At 38.4% G+C, this 19,941-nt stretch overlaps 1 protein-coding gene across 3 annotated transcripts in view; it reads left to right on the forward strand.

The window, feature by feature from the left end:
* Window positions 1-1,943: 1,943 nt before the first annotated feature.
* The window catches only part of LOC121321883 (myopalladin-like), a 115,959-nt gene continuing 97,961 nt past the window's right edge, over window positions 1,944-19,941 (forward strand). For 2 of the 3 annotated variants that reach the window (XM_041261208.1, XM_041261209.1), the window contains exons 1-2: window positions 1,944-2,146; window positions 4,604-5,578. In XM_041261208.1, the coding sequence (XP_041117142.1) occupies window positions 4,605-5,578 (974 nt within the window). In that variant the 5' untranslated portion in view covers window positions 1,944-2,146; window position 4,604. The remainder of the gene's footprint in view (window positions 2,147-4,603; window positions 5,579-19,941) is intronic. The other variant, XM_041261210.1, reaches the window with a different exon arrangement.

A 19,941-nucleotide genomic window follows, 5' to 3' on the forward strand; every position in this document is an offset into this window, starting at 1 on the left:
GGTTTGCATTGTTCAATAAAAGCATGGTTAATTATAATTTTAAAAAACAAAACAAAGTGCAGTGCTGCTCAATACAATCGTGTAGACGGGGCTTACTAAAAACCACAATAAAATCAATCATTTAAAAACTCCACGTCTCCAGCACTTCTCTAAAACCCAAATGCCTTTAAAATACTAATTTGTAAAACAGTTAAAAACACACACACAGAGGGAGACAGGAATCATAGCAGAATCTTCGCTCTAAATGTCGGCTGTTGTATCTTTCATTTTTCTCCCCAACATACCGCTGAACACAAACAAGTCGAACTCCTTCTTTGCTCCTGCTGACTGTGAGTCCAACTTCCACTCTAGACAAACACTGGACAAAATCCAATCTCTCAAACAGGTGAAATTAGTAACTTTTATACCAGGTGCTCAGCTTCTACAACAAAAAACATTGCTGCTACTGCCCTCAAACTTCTGACATATGTTGAGGAGGGGTGTGCAATTACATATATCACGTGATGTGACACGTAGCCACCATTTTTGGATTCTGCATTTTACTTTAAAATGTGACTGCTCTAGAACCGCTGGACGAATTTGAGCTGAAATTTTCCAGGGATCTTTTTTAACATGAGAGCATCAAAAGTTATTCAAATGGTGAGTTTTCATCAATCCGAGATGGACAACATGGGCCATTGTTGCTTATAACTCCTTAGAGAGTGCAGATAGGGTCATGGTTACTGTGTAAGACATATAGTAAGCCATACATGCTCTATGAAAATATGTCCATGCCAGTTACATCTGACCTCTGTGCCGATAGGGGCATAGTTACTATAGAACACTTATCGCAACCCATGTTTGCGCTACAAAATAATGTTAACCTGTGACCTCTGACCTTTCCTAATGGTCAAATGGCTTGTTGCTCATTAGAAAGTGCAGAAAGGGCCATGTTTACTACGGAACACATATTCTAACGCTTCACTATTACCTTGGAAGCCTTATACTTGCTTGCAACTCTAGTCTTCTTTTTCTTTTTTTTTTCTTTTGCTTTAAATAATCAATAATTTGGCAGTTAATAGAATCATAAAATCGTTACTATTACTACAGCCAGAACTGCAAGTAAACTAAAGTTACCAAGAGTTCTAGAGTTCAGATGAGGGTGTCACTGCATTAAAATTACTGTTACCATATTTAGCTTGTCCATTGGGGAATCACAATTCTCTTTAGACAGGCCATAATTCCATTATATAATCCCATTACTGTAAAAATGGGGGTTTGCATATATTGTTTTGTTTTGTATTGTTTTTTTAGGGGTGCGTTTCAGATTAACAAGACATCAGTTACTGAAATGGCAGCTTACCTTTAAATGTTAAAATAAACACTGCAGAAATGCAAGCACAGTCGCATAGTAATAGTTTTATTTTACATATTTTATGTACAGGGAGAGGATGCCACACAGTAATTCTGTTGAGATTGTTAGATGAAGGTACTCATGGCGAACCATTCGAACACAGAACAGTAAAGGATAAACATCCACATAGTGCACAAGGAACAAATATTGCACCACAGTCCTTATACGTAAGCTTACTGGAAATGATATGGTATTCAATGCGTGATGTTTTACTCGTTCATATCAGCATTGTACTATTATGCGAAAGGATTATATCATGTCCTATATTGCTGTCTCATTTCACTGCACAATTAAGCTGGCTGTTCTCCATACTTCACAAAAAACAGATTGAAAGATCTATCAGATTCCCTCTGCTTATTATGTTCATCCCTTTGCATTAATCAGCAAAATTCTCTTCAGTGAAATTTTATAGCTGGCTGTTTAAGAAAGGTATTGAGAGACTAGCATAGAAGCTGTTCTTGCAAAATAATCCCCTTGCTGAAGCCTCTCCTGCCCAATGAGGTGGAATGATTCCCAGGCACATGGTCCATGCTGCCCAAAAATAACTTGGGACCTAGCAAGCTGACAAATGTTGCTGCTTTTACTGGTAACAGGTTGCCCAAAGCTTCTTGCTGCCTTCCTCTGACTTCAAGGTTATCTGCCTGCAAAAATAAAGAAAACCTGGGCGGCTGCTTATCTGCTCATCCCTTGAGGCCCTCCGTTCCAGCTTGAGGATTCCCTGATCTGCACAGCATCTTTTGGGTTAATCAAAAGGTAATGTCCTGTTACACGTAATTCTGAACTCAGCTATGACAGGTAATAGGGTGTGCAGGCAGGCAGGTAGGTAGGTGTGTTTTTTTTTTTTTTTTTTTTTTTGGAAAAGGGTCTTGTTTAATGTTCTTCGATAGGAATTGATATAGAAAAGCTTGTATAAATTACATGCTTGTTTTGATGCTTGGGTTATTCCTGTCAGTTGGGCTGGTGTGGAAAGCAAAACAGTTGTGGTCAGTTTATTCAAAGCATAACATTGACTGTGTTTCCGCCTGGTAACAGCCCATAAAAAAGACTTCAGGGAATTTGTCCTCTATTTTGAGCAACTGCCTTTTGAGGTATATGTAGCTGATATATTGCACCAAATCTTATCTGACAATGATAATGAAGCGACTGCAGCAGCTTGTCTTTATGTGACACACTGGATTCAAGTTTGCTTTTGATTTTATTTTGACAAGTAAAGTGACACCCCACACTATAATTAGCTTTAGTTGGGAGGTGGGGGGAGGGAGTGCGCTCAGGATTAATGTACACAGCAGCTGCAGTAAAAGTTCTAGTAGAAGGGCAATGCTGGCTTCCCTAACACTTAGTTTGAGTGTCAGCAGCATGTGCTGGCCTTATCCCATTCCTACCTTCAGCAACACTCACACACAACTCACTTTAAAGGCTGCACAATCAAAAGAGCCAAACTATTGACTGCTGCAGCACACACAAACATGTTCTAATATGAGAACTTACCAAACTATTTAAAGCTCAGACTTTTGCCAACAAGGGCTTTTTGTAGGTGGTAAATTTAATCTATTTAAGCAGCTAAAGAAACACCATGGAAGAAAACATCTTTGTAACTTTAAATTAATTATACATTCAGAAGTTCCCCCTTTAAGAGATATGAGAGTAACTTGTAGTATTTTCATGATCAAGCTTAGTCGTGTTGTTCTTTGCAGAATTCACTTAAGATATTTGACCTGTCCACTCCTAGACAGGAGTGAGAATAGGAAAGCCCACACACCTCCAGTTGAGATGAGATCCTTGCTCATGGAATTTGATGTTGTGGGTCAATAGGTTAGATCCCAATTGGCCTCTGTAGCTATTATTATTATTCCAGGAAGAGACCCAAGGAAAATGAGAAAAGTCAACCATTTTAATCTGAACAATGCAGACTTTGCAGTTTCCATACGGTGAATAAAAAGAGTCTTACTAATGGTGACAGTTTTTTAAGTAACACAATACCCAAGCCCTTTTTTGTTACAGTGAAGACCCTACCTGGCACGGTGCAATGTTTTTACTAAATAAAATAAGTCTAACTTTGCTTGACTGGGTAGTTGTCCATTGCTATTTGTAATTAATCTTTAGTGCTGTTGATTAATTTATAGAACATTTATTTGCAAAACACATACACCCACATGGTAACAACACATTTTAAAATGTGTTTTATACATTTACATTTGTAATTATACTTTGTGTCATTGACGTCTTCTGAAGAACTGAAAAAGCATCCTCGTATGAGGGACTGTAGTGCCAGGCAGTTTTTAAACCAGCCTCCCAATTCACTGCAAACATCTCAATAAATTACAACTGCCAACGAGATCAAAATGAGACCCACATGACCAGAAAGAGCCATAGTCTTTTTTTTCTAGAAACCAAAGTAACTGTAATTGTGTTATTGAAGTGCTTCTGAACAAGCTGTGAGGTTTAAAACACAATGCATTACTTTCCCTAATTACCTACTTTGTTTATGTATTCTTGCAGTATCCTTGTTAATATAATTGCGATTGTTTTGATATTTTTATTAACATACTTGGTCATTAATTATTAGGTTAGGGTTAATAAAATCCCGATTTAATTTGCTAAACATTATTACAGTAACAATTTGAACCAATTTCAAGCATATGATCGACTGGGTATTGATCATCCATAAGGCTCTGGTGCAATATTAGCTGGCCTATTATATATTATTAACTAACATTTAACAGAAAATAAATAATGTACATTAACATGTTTATTAGCTGTTTGTTAGCAGAAATATGTTAATAAAAATATCAAAACAATTGTGACATATTAAAAAAAGATACTGGAGGAATACATACAACAAAGCAAAAAGATAGGGAAAGTAATGTTTTGTGTTCTACAGTCTGTTCAGTAACACTTTAACATAGGGGGTTTGACACACATTCAACAGTAAGAATGAAATTGTTCAATTTAATCTTCACCCCTTTCATAAGCTGTTTAAAGGAATGCTGGAAAACATGCTGTGTTAGTTTAAAAGTAGCTGTTTATTGGCAGTTAACCACTACCCTTTTACCATGAAGTTAATCATTTTAAAGTCTTTATCACTGGTTGCCATTTCCTTGTGTTGAAGATTTGGGTTTTTTTAATGTTGAAGATAAATCTAAAAAGAGGTATACAAATGGATTTTAAATCATTATTAAAACTCTTTAATATTGTTTGTATTTCTTGCAGCATGCAAGATAATAATTTAGAAGCCACTACGTCAATATCCCAGCTCCTCAGAGAGAGCTATTTGGAGGAATCCAGGATCCACCAGAGACACAGTGAGGTGAGCCGATCGGAAGCCACTTCACATGAGCCATACTATGGACCTATTACAGGAAAATCAGAGGAGCAAGTTGGGCAGGAAGAATTCCAAGACCTGTCAGCCTTTTTAAGCCAAGAAGAGCTGCACAAAAGTGTAAATCTCGCCAGGCAAGCCATTACCCACAGCCCAACAGAAGAAAAAAAAGAGGGGCAGGCACTTGGAAACTATCCAACTACTGAAGTAAGTAACCCATACAAAGTGCCTCCAAACAAACAGTTCCCGACCTCTACAGCTTTGAACACTGAAAAACAAACCTTCCCAAGCTTCCAGCAGGACAATGTTATCAAAAGCACCAGGAAATCTTCTCAGGATCCTAGAAAACAAGTAATAAATAGTCCCTATGGAACAGAGTGCCATAATAAGAAAGAATTTCTAAATAAGGCTGCTGACTTTATAGAGGAGTTGTCATCCCTCTTTAAGGCTAATAGTTCAAAGAGAATTAGACCAAAGGCATGCAAAGGCCACAGAAGCAGATACCAAGTGAAGAGTCAACTGGAAAGCTCTGTTTATCCATACACAACAGATGACCGGGAAAGACCTGTTGTCCCCATTGATAACCAACTGGATAGTGAACAGGAAACTTACTCAGGGGAACCAGAAAGATTTCAGCAGGAAGACAACCAAGAAGAAGAACAAGAAGAACAACAGCAAGAAGAATCGACAGAAACAGGAGCCAAGGAGAGTTCCTCACCGGAACTCACATCCGGATCCTTTCCCACTGAAGAGCCAATAGGGGACCCTCCGCGATTCACTCAGAAGCTAAAGAGTAGAGAAGTTCCGGAAGGGAGCAAGGTTCAGCTGGATTGTATTGTGACTGGGATTCCTACCCCTGAAGTCAGGTAAGAGGAAATGCTTTACACCCTTCATTTAGCAATGCTGCAATCTATGGTTAAACTAAAGAGACATTTGTTGGTATTGTATGCAAGCAAAGCAAAACTTAAAACTCTTAAAAACATTTAAAAAATGAACCCAGTAATTTAAAATGTACCAGTTATCATTGAACTTGCCTTTCTGACTGCATGTTGCTCTTTTTAATGTAAAAATATTTGTAAGAAGGTACATTTGAGCTCTCAGCCCAATATATTTTTGTTGTTTAATATCATATAAAATTGATTAAAGGAATTTGTATAGTGTGACACTGTGTTTTCAGAGATCAGGGATTGGTCAGGGTGGCTAAGTGAGTTTCTGCCAAGGCTAAGAGGGTATGACACTTATGTTACCATTTACTGCTGTGTGACTCAATCACTGCAGGTTCATGTTTTACAATATCAGGTCCTGCAGTGATCCGTGGCAGCATACTTTGAGTCTGACACATAAGAGTCTCAATATACCAAGCCTATTCCCATTAATAATAATAATAATAATATAATAATAATAATAATAATAATAATAATAATAATGACATACAGTATAAATCACAAGACTGCTAGTCCGAAACACAATTCTTTTGTTTTTTGTTTTTTAACAATATATCTCTTAAGTACTATAGGGGGAATTGAAGGTAGGTGCCTGAGGCACACTCCTGAATTTTTTAAGCACTGGTTCCACTAACCTAAAATAGGTAAGACTTTTGGCCCTATTCATAAAGGTACTTGCTAACGGGCAACTACCGCAAAGCACTTTATGAATGGGTAAACAGTCATTCAAGAACAAAAGTCCACCTCTTTTTGATGACATCTTCAGCATTATTAATGTTCCCTGGGTGGCACTGGTAGCTGTTGCAAAAGGAAAAACAGAATCCACTGACAATAGCCTACTACCCAAACCCCAGTCTGCAGCTGCCAGTCACAGGCAGTTTGCAAAACCTGATTTGGATGCCCCTATCACGTCTGCCAACTATTATTATTATTATTATTATTATTATTATTATTATTATTATTATTATTATTATTATTCATAATTCATGCTTAAAGCAGGGAATCAATCAGTGGCGAGTTTAGAGGCCGTATTACACATTATACACAAAATTACTGAAGAGCCTAGGGCCATGGGAGAAAAAAATAAAAACTTGAAATTTTGTCTTTAAAATTTGAAATTTCGATTTTTTGAAAGGTGAAATTTTGACTTTGAAAACACAAAATTTCGACATTTTACAACCAGTTGGGTCATGGGAAAAGCTGTAGGAGGGAACTAGGAACTCTTCCTGACAGCATTGCTGCCTGAAGCGTCAAATTATCTTCCTCTGGGTTTTAATAAAGAAAATGCATTTCCCCACATATATTATAATATACATGTTTGAAAAAGCAGTTAAAGTTTGGAGTATGCATGTTTCATACAGGATTGATCAATAATTAATCTACGTTTCTCTTTAGGAAATATAAAGTTTTAATTGAGGCTGTTTATCAGTAAAGAACATTTTGCCCCATTGATAATTGTTATACTGCATAGACAAATGTCTCTTTAAAAAAAATACAGATGTTGGAGCATTGCAAATTATGTATGTCTATTAAGTATTATAATGACATCACCAATCAGTCAAGGTGTCATTGCTATATGAAGAACGGATTATCCCAAAGTGATTTTAAGTTTTTTATAAAGTGTGCGCACATATAAATAAATAATGCTTTGGGGCAATGAGTTTTACAAAACATGAAAATTCCCAACTGTTTTATACATAAATTAAGATTGCTTACAGCTTAATTTGAATGAAGGTTGCTGAGTTGGTGATGTTTTTGATGATAAAACAGCCTTAATTAAAAAAAAAAACTGTATATTGCTTAAAGAGAAATGTGTGCTCCCTGCGAGCGTGATACTCCTTCAAGATCGCCAATCTTACTTCCTGGTGACCAAGAGGGAAGGCGGTTTCAAACCTTTTCTGGCCCTCAGGGTCCTCAATTTGTTCTTCAAATAGAGGAAGTTCAACATGTTGACAGCACAGCATATCCTCCAGTCCGTCCAACCGAGCGACTGGTTCACATCGATCGACCTGCAAGACACCTACTTCCATGTCCCGATCTGTCCCGCGCAAAGAAAGTATCTGCACTTCGCCTTTCATGACAACACGTATGAATTCTGCATGCTACCATTTGGCCTCTCGCTGGTACCCTGCACATTTTCAAAGTGCATGGATGCAGCATGGCTCCACTCAGGCTGCGGGGTATTTGGATCCTGAACTATCTGAACGATTGGCTAGTTTGCACGCATTACGAAAAACATGCAGAGGCGCACATAAAACAGACCGTAGATCATGTGACGAAGTTAAGGCTCTCAATACATCAACAGAAGAGCAACTTCCTACCTTCTCAGTCCACAGTGTTCCTGGTGATCAAACTGAACATGCTTGCCTCACTGTCAGAAGACAGGATTCGGTCATTGGAGGCCACATTCTCTCTGTTCAGAGATGACGCTCTCCTACAGGTCAAAATATATCAAAGGTTATTGGGAATGATGGCAGCCGCCTCGAGAATCCTTCCACCAGCTGCTGAGAATGCACCTGCTTTAGGTCTGGGTAAAAACGCTCAAGGTGAGACAGTGCCGGAAGACACTGGAGTGATAGCTCCATCCTGGCCATCTGTGCCTCGGATTTCCCCTCAGACCCCCTCACAGAAGGGAAGTGATCACTACAGATGCCTCCGGCCTGGGCTGGGGAGTGGTCTGGAATGGGAGAGGAATAAGATGTCAGTGGAAGGGACATTGGCAGCAAGCGTACATAAATGCCCAAGAGCTGCAAGCAGTGAACCTGGCGTTATCTCATTTTTGCCAGCAATTACCACCCAAACACGTGCTGGTCCGGATGGACGATACCACAGTGGTAGCCTACATAAACCAACATGGCGGCCTGCGCTCGTCAGGCCTTCACCATGCAGCGCACAGACTCCTGTCCTGGACGCACAGAAACTTGCGTTCCATCTGGGCGGTTCAACTCTCTGGTGTGGACAACAAGGCAGCAGACCTCCTGTCCAGAAGAGCTCCATACAGCTTGAAATGGAGACTGCATCCTCAAGTGGTGAAACAGATTTAGGAGAGGTTTCGTACTGCATGAGTCGACCTCTTTGCCACAACCGAGTCCACTCATTGCCCCCTATGGTTCTCCATGGAGAGAGACGGGGGGCCCCTGGGACTAGACCTGCTAGCTCACCCCTGGCCACAGGGCCCCTTGTATGTGTTCCCTCCACTACCATTATTACCCCTGACACTAGAGAGGATCAGGGTGGAGAGAGCACAGGTTTTGCCAGTTGCACCCAGATGGCTGAGACGCCCCTGGTTTGTTCTCCTCTCCGACATGTTGTCGGGTCAGCCATGCCAGTACCTGCTGCGCAAGGACCTCCTGAGCCAAGCGGAGGGGTTATTATGGCACCCGAACTCAGCCCAGCTCCAACTCTGGATCTGGCCGTTGAACGGAGCTGTCTATTAGCCGTCTAGTAGTAGAAACATTACAGTCTGCTAGGGCACCGAGCACTAGATACCAGTACTCATAAAAATTAAAAGTTTTCCAAGACTGGTGCCTTGTCGAAGGTTATGACCCTGTGACCTGCCCTATTGAGATTGATATTAACCTTCTTACAACACCTGGTTGACGCAGGAAAATCAGCGTCCACTTTTGAAGGTAAACCTGGCAGCAGTATCAGTGTGCCACAAAAAAAATTTACTTGGTGTCCCCTGGGGGACATTTCCTGGCAGTGCAACTTCTTAAAGGGGCTGGGAGGCTTCGTCCTCCCATGAAAAGTATGGTCCCTAGGTGAGATCTGGAACTGATACTGCAGGGCCTTATGGGTACCTGTGATGAAGTGCCCGTCCCTGTGTGTATTTTCTGTTATATGTTGCGTTTGATGTGTTAAATGTTGGTGTATTGTCATTGGTACGTCCCTCTTCAGCAGGAAGTGGGAGGGTCTTCCCCCTCCCAGCAGGGCCCTATAGGGCAGCTTTTTTATATATTCTCAGTAATTGACGGTCAGAGAAGTCTCTTCCCATTCGGTAATGGTTGCCATTCTCTTTCAGGGAACCAGGGTTATGGTAATAACCTAACGTTATCGACAGCATTTTGCTGTCGTTCACTCTTATGAATAGCCGGTTGACGCTCAGGTCCGATGAAAACTTTATGATAATGAGGTAATCGAGAACCTTTCTCTCAATTCCTTAAAAACATGCCTTCATAGATGATAGTTGTTGGGGCTTAATGACGCATCTGAATTATCTCTTATGAATAGCAACTGCTGTTAAAAACAGGTGGCTAAGGACAAAATCCAATCATGTACTCATGTGTTCTCATTTTGACCCCTTTATCTCTAAGTAGAGTTAAAGTCTTACTTATTTTCACAATGAACTTTGCTGTTGTAACGGATGAATTGACATGAATTAAGGTAACATGAAATTCAACTCACCAAACTCACCAAGAGAAAAAACTTGGTCTTGTAATAGACTCATCACAGTCAACAATCAGAATGCTTGGGTATACAGCCGGAAGTGTGGAGTAAAAATCCAAGGAGATTATGATGAGGTTGTACAATGCACTTGTGCAACCACACTTTGAATACTGTGTTTAATTCTGGTCACCACATTACCAAAAGTACATTGAGAGTACAGCAACCACCAGACTATTTCCATTCATTTAAGAGCTACAAGTGCAGGTTTAAAGAACTAAACCTATTTAGCCTGAACAAAAAATAATTTGGGGAGAGACCTGATTGAAGTCTTTAAAATCTTAAACAAACCATCAATTTTCACCTGTAAGGGTGGATGCAGGTTAAAAGGGTCGATGTGTAAGCATTCATTTGTTGATATGATTACTCAGATAAACTAAACTATTATCCCCCTGGGTCACTGGGCATAAACACATACCAAAATAATATCTGTTTTACAAATGGAATTTGTGATTCATGTTTGGAAAAATAACATATGATTTTTCAAATAACCACCTTCAGATGTATTTCACATCACTCCATTAAGTACATTGGTTACATATTTTGCTGATGTGATCACATATTCAAAATGTAACTGATATACATGCTGACACTGATGTAATTAACATGTGGTCTTCATAACACCTATGTGGTTTACATGTGGAATATATATTATTTTGTGACTTCAATACCAGCACACTCTTTATATGACAATACTGGTGCTGTGATATAAATATTTTTCATTTTGCTGGAGGCTGACGTGTATTACATTGAAAATATTTTTAATTCATCTTCACTCTCACTCTGAAGCTTAATCCTTACAATAGATTTTGAAAGTCATTCAACTGCTATCTGTCCCATTCACCGACCAGCAAACTGGATGCAAATACATACAACTGTGTAAATAAGAACAGAATGCAGTGAACGCTAATGTCCAGAATGCTAGCAGCATTTCCACATTTTAACAGCATATCGTGTGCAGCCATTTCTAACTGTTTTCCATGTCATTTCATCAGGTTTTATATATCTCTTACTTGTCTTGCGTTTAATTAATATATAGTGATATGAGACACTCTGCAATCCCGTAAATGTTGCACTGCTTCTTTTTTTTTTATGTAGAACTCTCTGCTACTTATAGTAACAAAACCATTAGTGTTACATTGTGCAATCTGTAAGAATGGTCACCAGTGTACCCAAGGCCTTAATGAGGTTTCCTTTTGAACACAATTCTGCTGCAAGTCTTCCTGAAGCCTTATATGTTATACAACCTACTGGAGCTGGAGCTTATAGTGGGAAACTGTAGAAAAAGTGGCTAAAAAAGTGTTTTTATTATTGTTGAGTAGGGTCGGAGGGCACTATTGCTCACTCAGTGATTTTTGGGGGGGAACATGTGACCCTGTATTGGCCAATTGGGTTTAATATTGTATAATATTATGTTTTCAATGGCTTCCTCTAATGAGAGTGGTTTGTCTGGCCCTGGCATATGTCAATAAGGAACTCTTTTTAGGTTTACAAAAACAATTTACCTTCTAGTTTTAATAATATCTGGAACCTGGGACCTCATCTGAAATATACATTCATATATACTGTAGCTACTGTATGGGAGACTAAATCAGTAATTTTAAAATCAACAGATGCTGACTTGTGTTTTTGCATTTGTAGCAGGTTGGGACATGCAAAATATTTACAGTATTCACAACCTTTTATTGTTCTTACTTGGTTAAAAGTAGGGGTAGCATTGAACAGTCAACTAAACGACTAGAAAAGTGACAGTCGGATATGTTGGCATTGGTATATATAGGTATTTTATTTATATTCAGCTCTTAGAATTAAACATAAAGTAGCTGAGAAATGTGTAATTTACATTACATGTAAACTACATTTTAAAACATCAATAAATAGTTAAAAAAAAAAATTCCAAGCAGTTTTAAAACATAGTGCACTAACAGCAAAGTGTTGCAAAACTGTATGTTCACAAATAGCGCACCAGACATCTGACACATCATCTAATATATTTATACCTTGACTAGCTGACTGGCAAATAAGTAGTTGTTGTACCCCTAGTTCACAAAACCCTAAATAAAGCTGACATAAAGTATACAGTCCTACCAAACCTTGAAGACTTGCCAGTTTTAATTACAATTATTATTTTTTTTAAATGTGTCACCTTTCCTCAAGCAATCCCAGCAATATAATTTAAGGATGTCTTTGAAAACTTTTCACCAAAGTCTCACCCCCTTGGCACTCTGATCTGGGCAACTATGATTACGAATATAGTATAATGCTAGCATGCCTTTGCACATATTTTGGTACTGACAACAATAGAACTATTATTGGTCATTCTAGGTATCTGTAAGTGATAGCTTCTCTATACAGTATAGTATGTTAATTAGGGCAGAGTGTTGTTTTACATGTTGTAATGGCCTTAACACTGTTTAATCAATTAAGTTTTTGGAAAATTAATAAAATACTTTAATAAAGTGATGGATGGCAGAGCCTTGCAACATTCAAAAACTATGTTACTATAAAAGGCCACTATAACTAGTAATAGCATATATACTCCAGCCTATATTAACTTGTATAAATTATTTTGTATTACTTCCTGTCCAATATGGTTGCCTTGTTAAATAGCCACTATCTAATGAAAACTGTACCATTCTCCTCAGGTAGATTCTATCTGTTTCATGATGTGCTGTGTCGTGAATAAATGTTCACAGAGAGTGTGGTAAAAAGGTCGAAAACTACCAGTATGGATTATGTTCAAATTAAATCTGTCAACACTCGTCATAGCAATACTATGGACTGGCAACACCATGGTGACAAATGTAAACTTAAATTGACATAATAATAAAGATTGAACTTTAAAGGTTGTACTTTCTCTTCCTCTGTACTTATTTTTTTAACCTTTACTGATACCATCCAAAACTTGCGTTGTAAATATCAAGGCAAAGAATATTTCACACCATACTTGGTATTTGGTATGGTAGAAAATAAAATAATCACTGTGGTATCTTTCAGAGTGTTTAAGGATTCTTCAGTAGAGTCTAATTTAGTGTTCCATTGTATGTGTCCTAAATTTAGCCTTCTATGAAACTGTAAATGTAGTCTTACCCAGAGCTAACCTGTGCACAGAGTGGAAATAGAGCAGACTGGGGGATTTCTGAAATGGTTTTACTGTCAATCAGTTATCGCTGATAGTTTTCTATACAAATTAGCAATGAGCTATGTACTGCCACTGTACTAGTACACTCAAACCCTCTGAGGATCAGGTCTCATTTGCCACGTTAATAAAACTTGATCTTTCGATACACTTTCAGCACTGTAATCCTACCTGACTGACCTGGGAAAGACGTTCAGATGCTGCTTGTTTACTGAGTAATTATAGAAACGTATTAAACAACAAAGCAAAATTAGAACATTAACTGAAACTAAGCACGCTGATGAGCTGGGGAGACCGCACTGGGTTGATCCCCGGAGCCAGCATCACAGCCGTTGTGTGTGCTGATGCGCTGGGGAGGCAAAATGAGCTGATCCCTGGAGCCAGAATTACACTTCAGCAATCAACACCAGACAGAAGGATATCTACATCATCACATGGAAAACAGCGCAAATGAATTGAATGCAGATGGATCACATTAGTTTACTGTAAAGCTACGTCTTAGTTGGTGCTTATCTTGGTGAGAGCAAAGTTCAAATCAGCATGTAATGGAAATCATGTTCACTTGTGTATTTTCAATACTTGTACTGTTCAATCTTTAGGTGAAACAACCATTCTAATACAGTGCAATAGGGTAGATTTGAAATGATTCCCAGAGGTGTCATGGTAAATGTACCCCTTTGAAAATGATGTTTTTGTGAGTTGATTGTTTTCTGTGTAAGAGCACTTAATGAAAGCAGCCATTTATTAAAGGACAGTGACTACTCAGAACCAGATTGGCTGAGACAATCCATCAGGTGTATAATTGTTTTGTTTGGGTTTTCTTTTGCTTGGTAAAGAGTAGCTTTAATTTTTATAAATGCTTTAAACATTTTTATGATGTTGGCGTTCATTGAGAGTGCTTCTGGATTATCTTGCTCCAATATTGATGGATGATTCTTTTTCTCTGCTTGCTTGAGCTAGCATGAACATGCCCAGCTTCCATCACTGAACGGACTTTATATGACTTCTTACAGAGCCAGCCCTACCTACTCTGTTTTTCTCTATATGTGAAGTTGGTAGAGTAAGTGAAAACTGATTTAAATATAATGAGGAAGTTTGTTTAATGCTAGGCAGTTAGGATTCTCCACACAAGCACAAAGCAATGTCAAAGTCAGGTACAGAGAAATGATGATTACACAATATTTCTATGGTCATTTAAAGGCTTTTTAAATAACATTAAGCTGAGGTGCCTGGATGGAGTATCCCTTTCTTAGAATTATTTGTAACAGAAGCAAATGTGCTACACACTGAGAAACAAAGCCGCCCCAAAAGTGAAGTGAGCTGTGCAGTGAGAGGCAAAGGAGTTTCATAGAACTGGAGCTGTGAAATACCAAAAGAGATTTCTAGTAACATGAGCATAGCCATGAGCTAATTTCCTGGCTATGCCCAGGACCTCAGTGAGTGAGGTAGAGATAAAGAGAGACAGGGGGAGAGGAAGAGGAGGAAACACCGCAGCATCATAACACAGTGTTACGCCAAGGTACGGTCAGGGATATGTCTTCTGAATGTAAGGTGCACCTCCAGTGAATGGCTGCATAAACTAACTGGAATAATGCAACTTGGAGACTTTGACTTGTCTTTCTGTTGGGTTTGTGTGATAGACAAAGTTAGCTGACATGAGAGGTGAAGGGTAAGACAGCTGCAGTCTTTACAGTGTAACTGGTAAGCTGACAGTGTAACTGTCATCTACTCTGAGAAGGTACTGAATAGGTGACTCTGGTGTGCTTATAGAAAACATGGGGCTTGTATTTACATGTGTTTGTTTATTTACAGTCTGTAATAGTATATTTATTTATGTTGTGTGTATTGATACACATGTAAATGAATCAGCGTGTACAGCCAAACCCTTTTAATAGCACTTAAATGGTCTGAGCAAAAACGATAACAATGAGCAAAGCTGACTTTATCAGAGGTTCATCAATAACCTTGTTTTTGATACAACAAATACCCTTGTTCTGCTGTGAAGTTTAAATTATAGTATATAGGTATAGCATTGACTACAGTTGTGCTTATTAAAAAAGGATATTTCCAATATGGAGTGTACTGTACTGTACATCTACAGCATATTGTAATTATTACACCTCCTGACAGCTGTAAACATATACATGGCAAGGTCCAGCATGTAACATTGTGCTGCCATACTTTAGAATCAAAACATTTAAATAATGTACAGAACCATACTTGCACGTAAACCATCTTGTATTTTTATATCCCAGAGTGATATTCAGTGGGGGAAGGGGGTTGTATTACTGTTACATTTCATTGATATAAACTTCAAAGTGATAATGACAGAAGTGATGTAATCAGAATCAATTGTAAGAGGGTTGACTGTATATAAAAACATTATCCTTGCAAGAAAAGTTCAAAAGTTCTTTCGTTCATATCGAAGGTTCTTCTTTAGTCTAAAACAGTGTCTTGACATATTTCGAGCTGATAGACACGAACAGTAGTTAACAACAAAGGTGAGCTGGGAAATCCTTGAAAGACCCCTTCACCCCACAGAAGAAGGACTGACTCAAAAACTACAGACACAACGCCAAGTCACCCTAAACTGGACAAACCTTCAATGGGATTCATGGAAATAGGAGGCTGAAATGATCATTGCAGTGGATTTGAAACGGAGATGAATGTAGTTGTGTGCTGAGTTCTTTGATATGTATGGAAGTAAACATCATATGGTTTTAATGGGAGGAGACGTGCTACTTACTTGAGTTGACGCTAATGCATTATTACAATATATTCCACAGTAAAATGGTTGGTTACTGGTAGCTTTAAAAGAGACGATTCAAATTAAAAATTTATTTTGTTGTTTTCAATGGACACTAGTCATAGCTTTAAGGTTACATAATGTAAAGTCAAATGGCAAACATGGTACTAAATTCATCTGACTATGGTATAATACAGATGTAACAAGCTGGAACATGTACAGTTTACCTCAGATCAGATACCCAGTACTAAATGTTTCATGTAGTATGTAATAGAAAGAGTTATATTTCCATAAATCTAAACACATAAATGATGAAGTAAATCTAAATACATAAATGTTAAATATGTGCATCAGATGTTTTTATAGAACAGCATTAATAGAACCGAATTGTGTTATTTAAAAAAAGAAATTTCAATAGTGGTTAATTATGATAATTTGTGATGAACCCTAAAACAGGACTTTACCTGATGGTCTAGAAACAAGTACAGTGCTACCCTGTTATAATGTGATTGTCGGGGTCCATAAATAGGAGACTGGGTTATTTGTGTTTTGCCTTATAATGAATATTGGCATTTTTTGTTCCTGAAATGATTTACAATGCCCACAAGCCAAATGAATATTGTAGCGCAGAGTGGGAAAATGAAGGAATGTGACACACTCAATTTGTAGGTACTCAAATCCATGGTTTATTGGGACGATTATTCCCAACCTGTTAGCCTGGGCCACATCAAAACCAACAAACAGAGTTGCACCCTCACAGCAGCACATTCACACAGCAGCTTGTTTCACTCTTTAGAGCAGCACATTATTTTCCAAGAGCAGTCCTCTTTGAAGTCAATCTTATCAAGAAAACCTGAGTTTTTCTTCGTCTTTAGCCATTCACGCAGTGTAGATACTGCAACATTTATATCTTTTGAAACTGCTGCTTGAGTTTCACCTTTTCTTACTCTGTCCACCGCATTTTAACAGAATTTATTAGATTTTTTTTGCTGTTGGCCATGCTTCATACTGTATATCTGGAACATTCACCCAACATTTGCAAGTCAAATTGCATTAGGGGGAAATGGGAGCCACGACCTTACTGTGTTACAACCGATTCCGCACTATAACAGGTCTCATTACAATGGAGTAGCACTGTATGTATTATAATATGTTGTAGGAAGCTATGCCTTAATGCAATATATTTGTAGTACTGTATATGTGGCTTTAAGCAAAGGCAAAAAGCACTTCACAAAATTAAATACATGATCTGCTCGCTAATCTGAATTATGCTTGTAATGTTTCCGATGCTAAAAATGCCTTGTTTAGTCTTTGTTTTATGTTTTTGGAACTTACTTTTCAAGCGAAACCAGTAATAACTTTTTGAATAAAAAACACAGACTGTTGTGTACAGATTTTATTATGATTGTAGGGATATATCTAGTGTAAAATGTTATTTTCTTTGGTTCTGTCCATTATTTCCTGTTCAGGCTTAAAAGAGGTTACAGCACAACAAGCTCAGCATCAAGATTTTGATCCAAAAGCATGATTAAAAATGTAGTCACACACATACACTGCTCTGCAAAAGTCTTAGACATGTTGCATGTTTTTACTCTGAGCTATTTCACTCAATGTTTCTCCTTCTTTATGCAAATCAAGGTTGTTATAATAATAGAAAACTAGTGGATGCTTTGAGTAAATTGTTGATTCTCATAATGCATCAGAGTAAAAACATATTCTGTTATTACTGGTTTCTCATGAAAAATAAGTTTAATAAATAAAAGCAAAGACTAAACAAGGCATTTTTAGCAAGGGAAAGATTACAAGCATAATTCAGATTAGCGAGCGGATCATATATAATATGACCACATAATAATGATCTGTAAGGTTCACTTTATTGCTGATGGATAGCCGTGCCCTTTGCAGTCCACTAAAATGGAAAACATTACATGATGTGTTGGCCATCCTTTCCCTAACCTGTCAGGCCTTTCAACTCTGAAGGTCTGTGTTGAAGTCTGACTCAGATCACAAGTGCACAGTGTTTGGTTGACTCATTATAAACATCTAAAATGTTTTGCACTATAAAAATAAGTTATTAATGAGAGATACTTCTTTATGAAAGTGGAAATCTGTTTCTCCAGAATGGCCCATGGAATCACCATTTAATCATCAGTTATGAGGTCGGACAGCATCTGCCAACCAAGCGCCTACTATCAGTCCTGTAACTGACTTGAAACAGTAAACTGCAGCTTTTATATTGCAGAATACATGTCAGGGATTTGTAAAACAACTTATTTAGCCACATGAGCCCCTTTACACGTCAGAAGTACAGAATTTGCCGAGTTGCGCGCTTTAAAATAATGTGTGAACATTTTCCTGCACACCAGTTCAAACCTTTCTTTCAACAGTGCCATGAGGTTGCAATGGTGAAAATGTGTGTTCTCAGTGTTGCAAAGGTCTAAAGGCTGCACTTGTCAATAGTTAAGTCAGCTGGCAGCAGTCCCACATTCTGTGGGGCTGGAGAGTATTCTGTGTCTGAATGATGTCTTTGACTGCTACTGGGGATAGTTGAACTGCTTCACATTTATTAAGCAGAGCCATACAAGTTAGATCACAAAACAGCTTAGCTCTGATGAGTCACTGGTTCTTCTGCAGTATTAGATCCATTTAACCCAAGATGGGATCAGAGGCTGTATATATTTTTATGAATTCCAAAACCCACAAAGACATTTAACATGCAGTCTCCAATGGTTTTCAAAAATAGTTTTACATATTTAAAAGGTAGACTATCCAGGGCATTAAAATTCCCAAGCCCGAAACAGACAGTTGCGGGGCGTGAGGCATTTTGCTGCCTGTATTGCTGCCATTGCTTTCATATGGTGTTGGACAGATCAGTACGAGACCATACCGTTAGTCCTGCGGTGACCCTGAGCGGTCCATCCGGGTCATAATATAATACCGTTTATAATACCGCTACCGTAATCCAGATTTATAATACCGGTACTGTATTGTTTTGCAAACTCCAATTTTCAATACATGTTTCATAGCTTAAATGACAAAACAGAAAGTCTGCAAATAGAGGATATAGAATCTATTTAAAAAAGGTTCTTAGAAGCATCTAAAAAAGGTATCTCCACAGTGGCAAAGCAAGGTTCTAATGAGAGTGTGATGAGTCAAAGGGTTTTCAGTCTGTGATTCAGCCTCCCGACAGTAGATGGCATCAAACCAACTCGGGACTTCCCTTACCAAGATCTCGTGACCATGGCAAAAGTCATCTTTTGAGGGGCGGCACCTTGGTGAGGGGCGGAAGTACGAGTATGTAACTTCCAGCCACTGGAGTCAAGTGAAGGATAAGGACACGTGTCGGTTGGGGATTGGTGTTCCACTGACTACAGAGGCGGGACATTACATACTAAAGGGAACGTACTACTGTGTTCGGGGTTGGTCCGAAAGTAAAGTAGGAGGAGTAACGGGTGAAGGGAGAGACTGGTTTGGTGCAGCGGGATTTTTAAAACACTAACATTTCTTTTGTCTTTTTTTGTTTATGTATGGGTCGCCACGAAGACAATTAAAGACGAGTCATCACAGTTTGTTTTGGATCTCACCCCTGCACTCCTTCCCTCACACCATTTTGTTTTCTTTTGTTATTTAATCCTTTTGTTGTGTATAGAGAATAAAAATAAATTATTTTATTTCTGTACACATAAATTACTGTCTGGACATTCCATTTAATACACTCGCGCCTCACAGAGAGCCTTTACTTCTTAGTGTAGGCATTATTAAAAGAAAGGTGGAGGAACCAGTATTGTTAAACATCAGAATTCCATATCACAAAATATGTTTTTTGTATTTTAAAAACTGTCAGCCTGTTGTACACTAGGCGCTGCTCAGGCGTGTGACCACGTGGTCAGGTTAGGCACCGTGCACAGCTGCCCTGGTACAGTGTGCTTGGTTCACGTGGTGCATATTATACCAGTG

Source organism: Polyodon spathula, chromosome 10 (genome assembly GCF_017654505.1).
Source record: "Polyodon spathula isolate WHYD16114869_AA chromosome 10, ASM1765450v1, whole genome shotgun sequence".
NCBI classification, from domain to species: Eukaryota; Metazoa; Chordata; class Actinopteri; order Acipenseriformes; family Polyodontidae; genus Polyodon; species Polyodon spathula.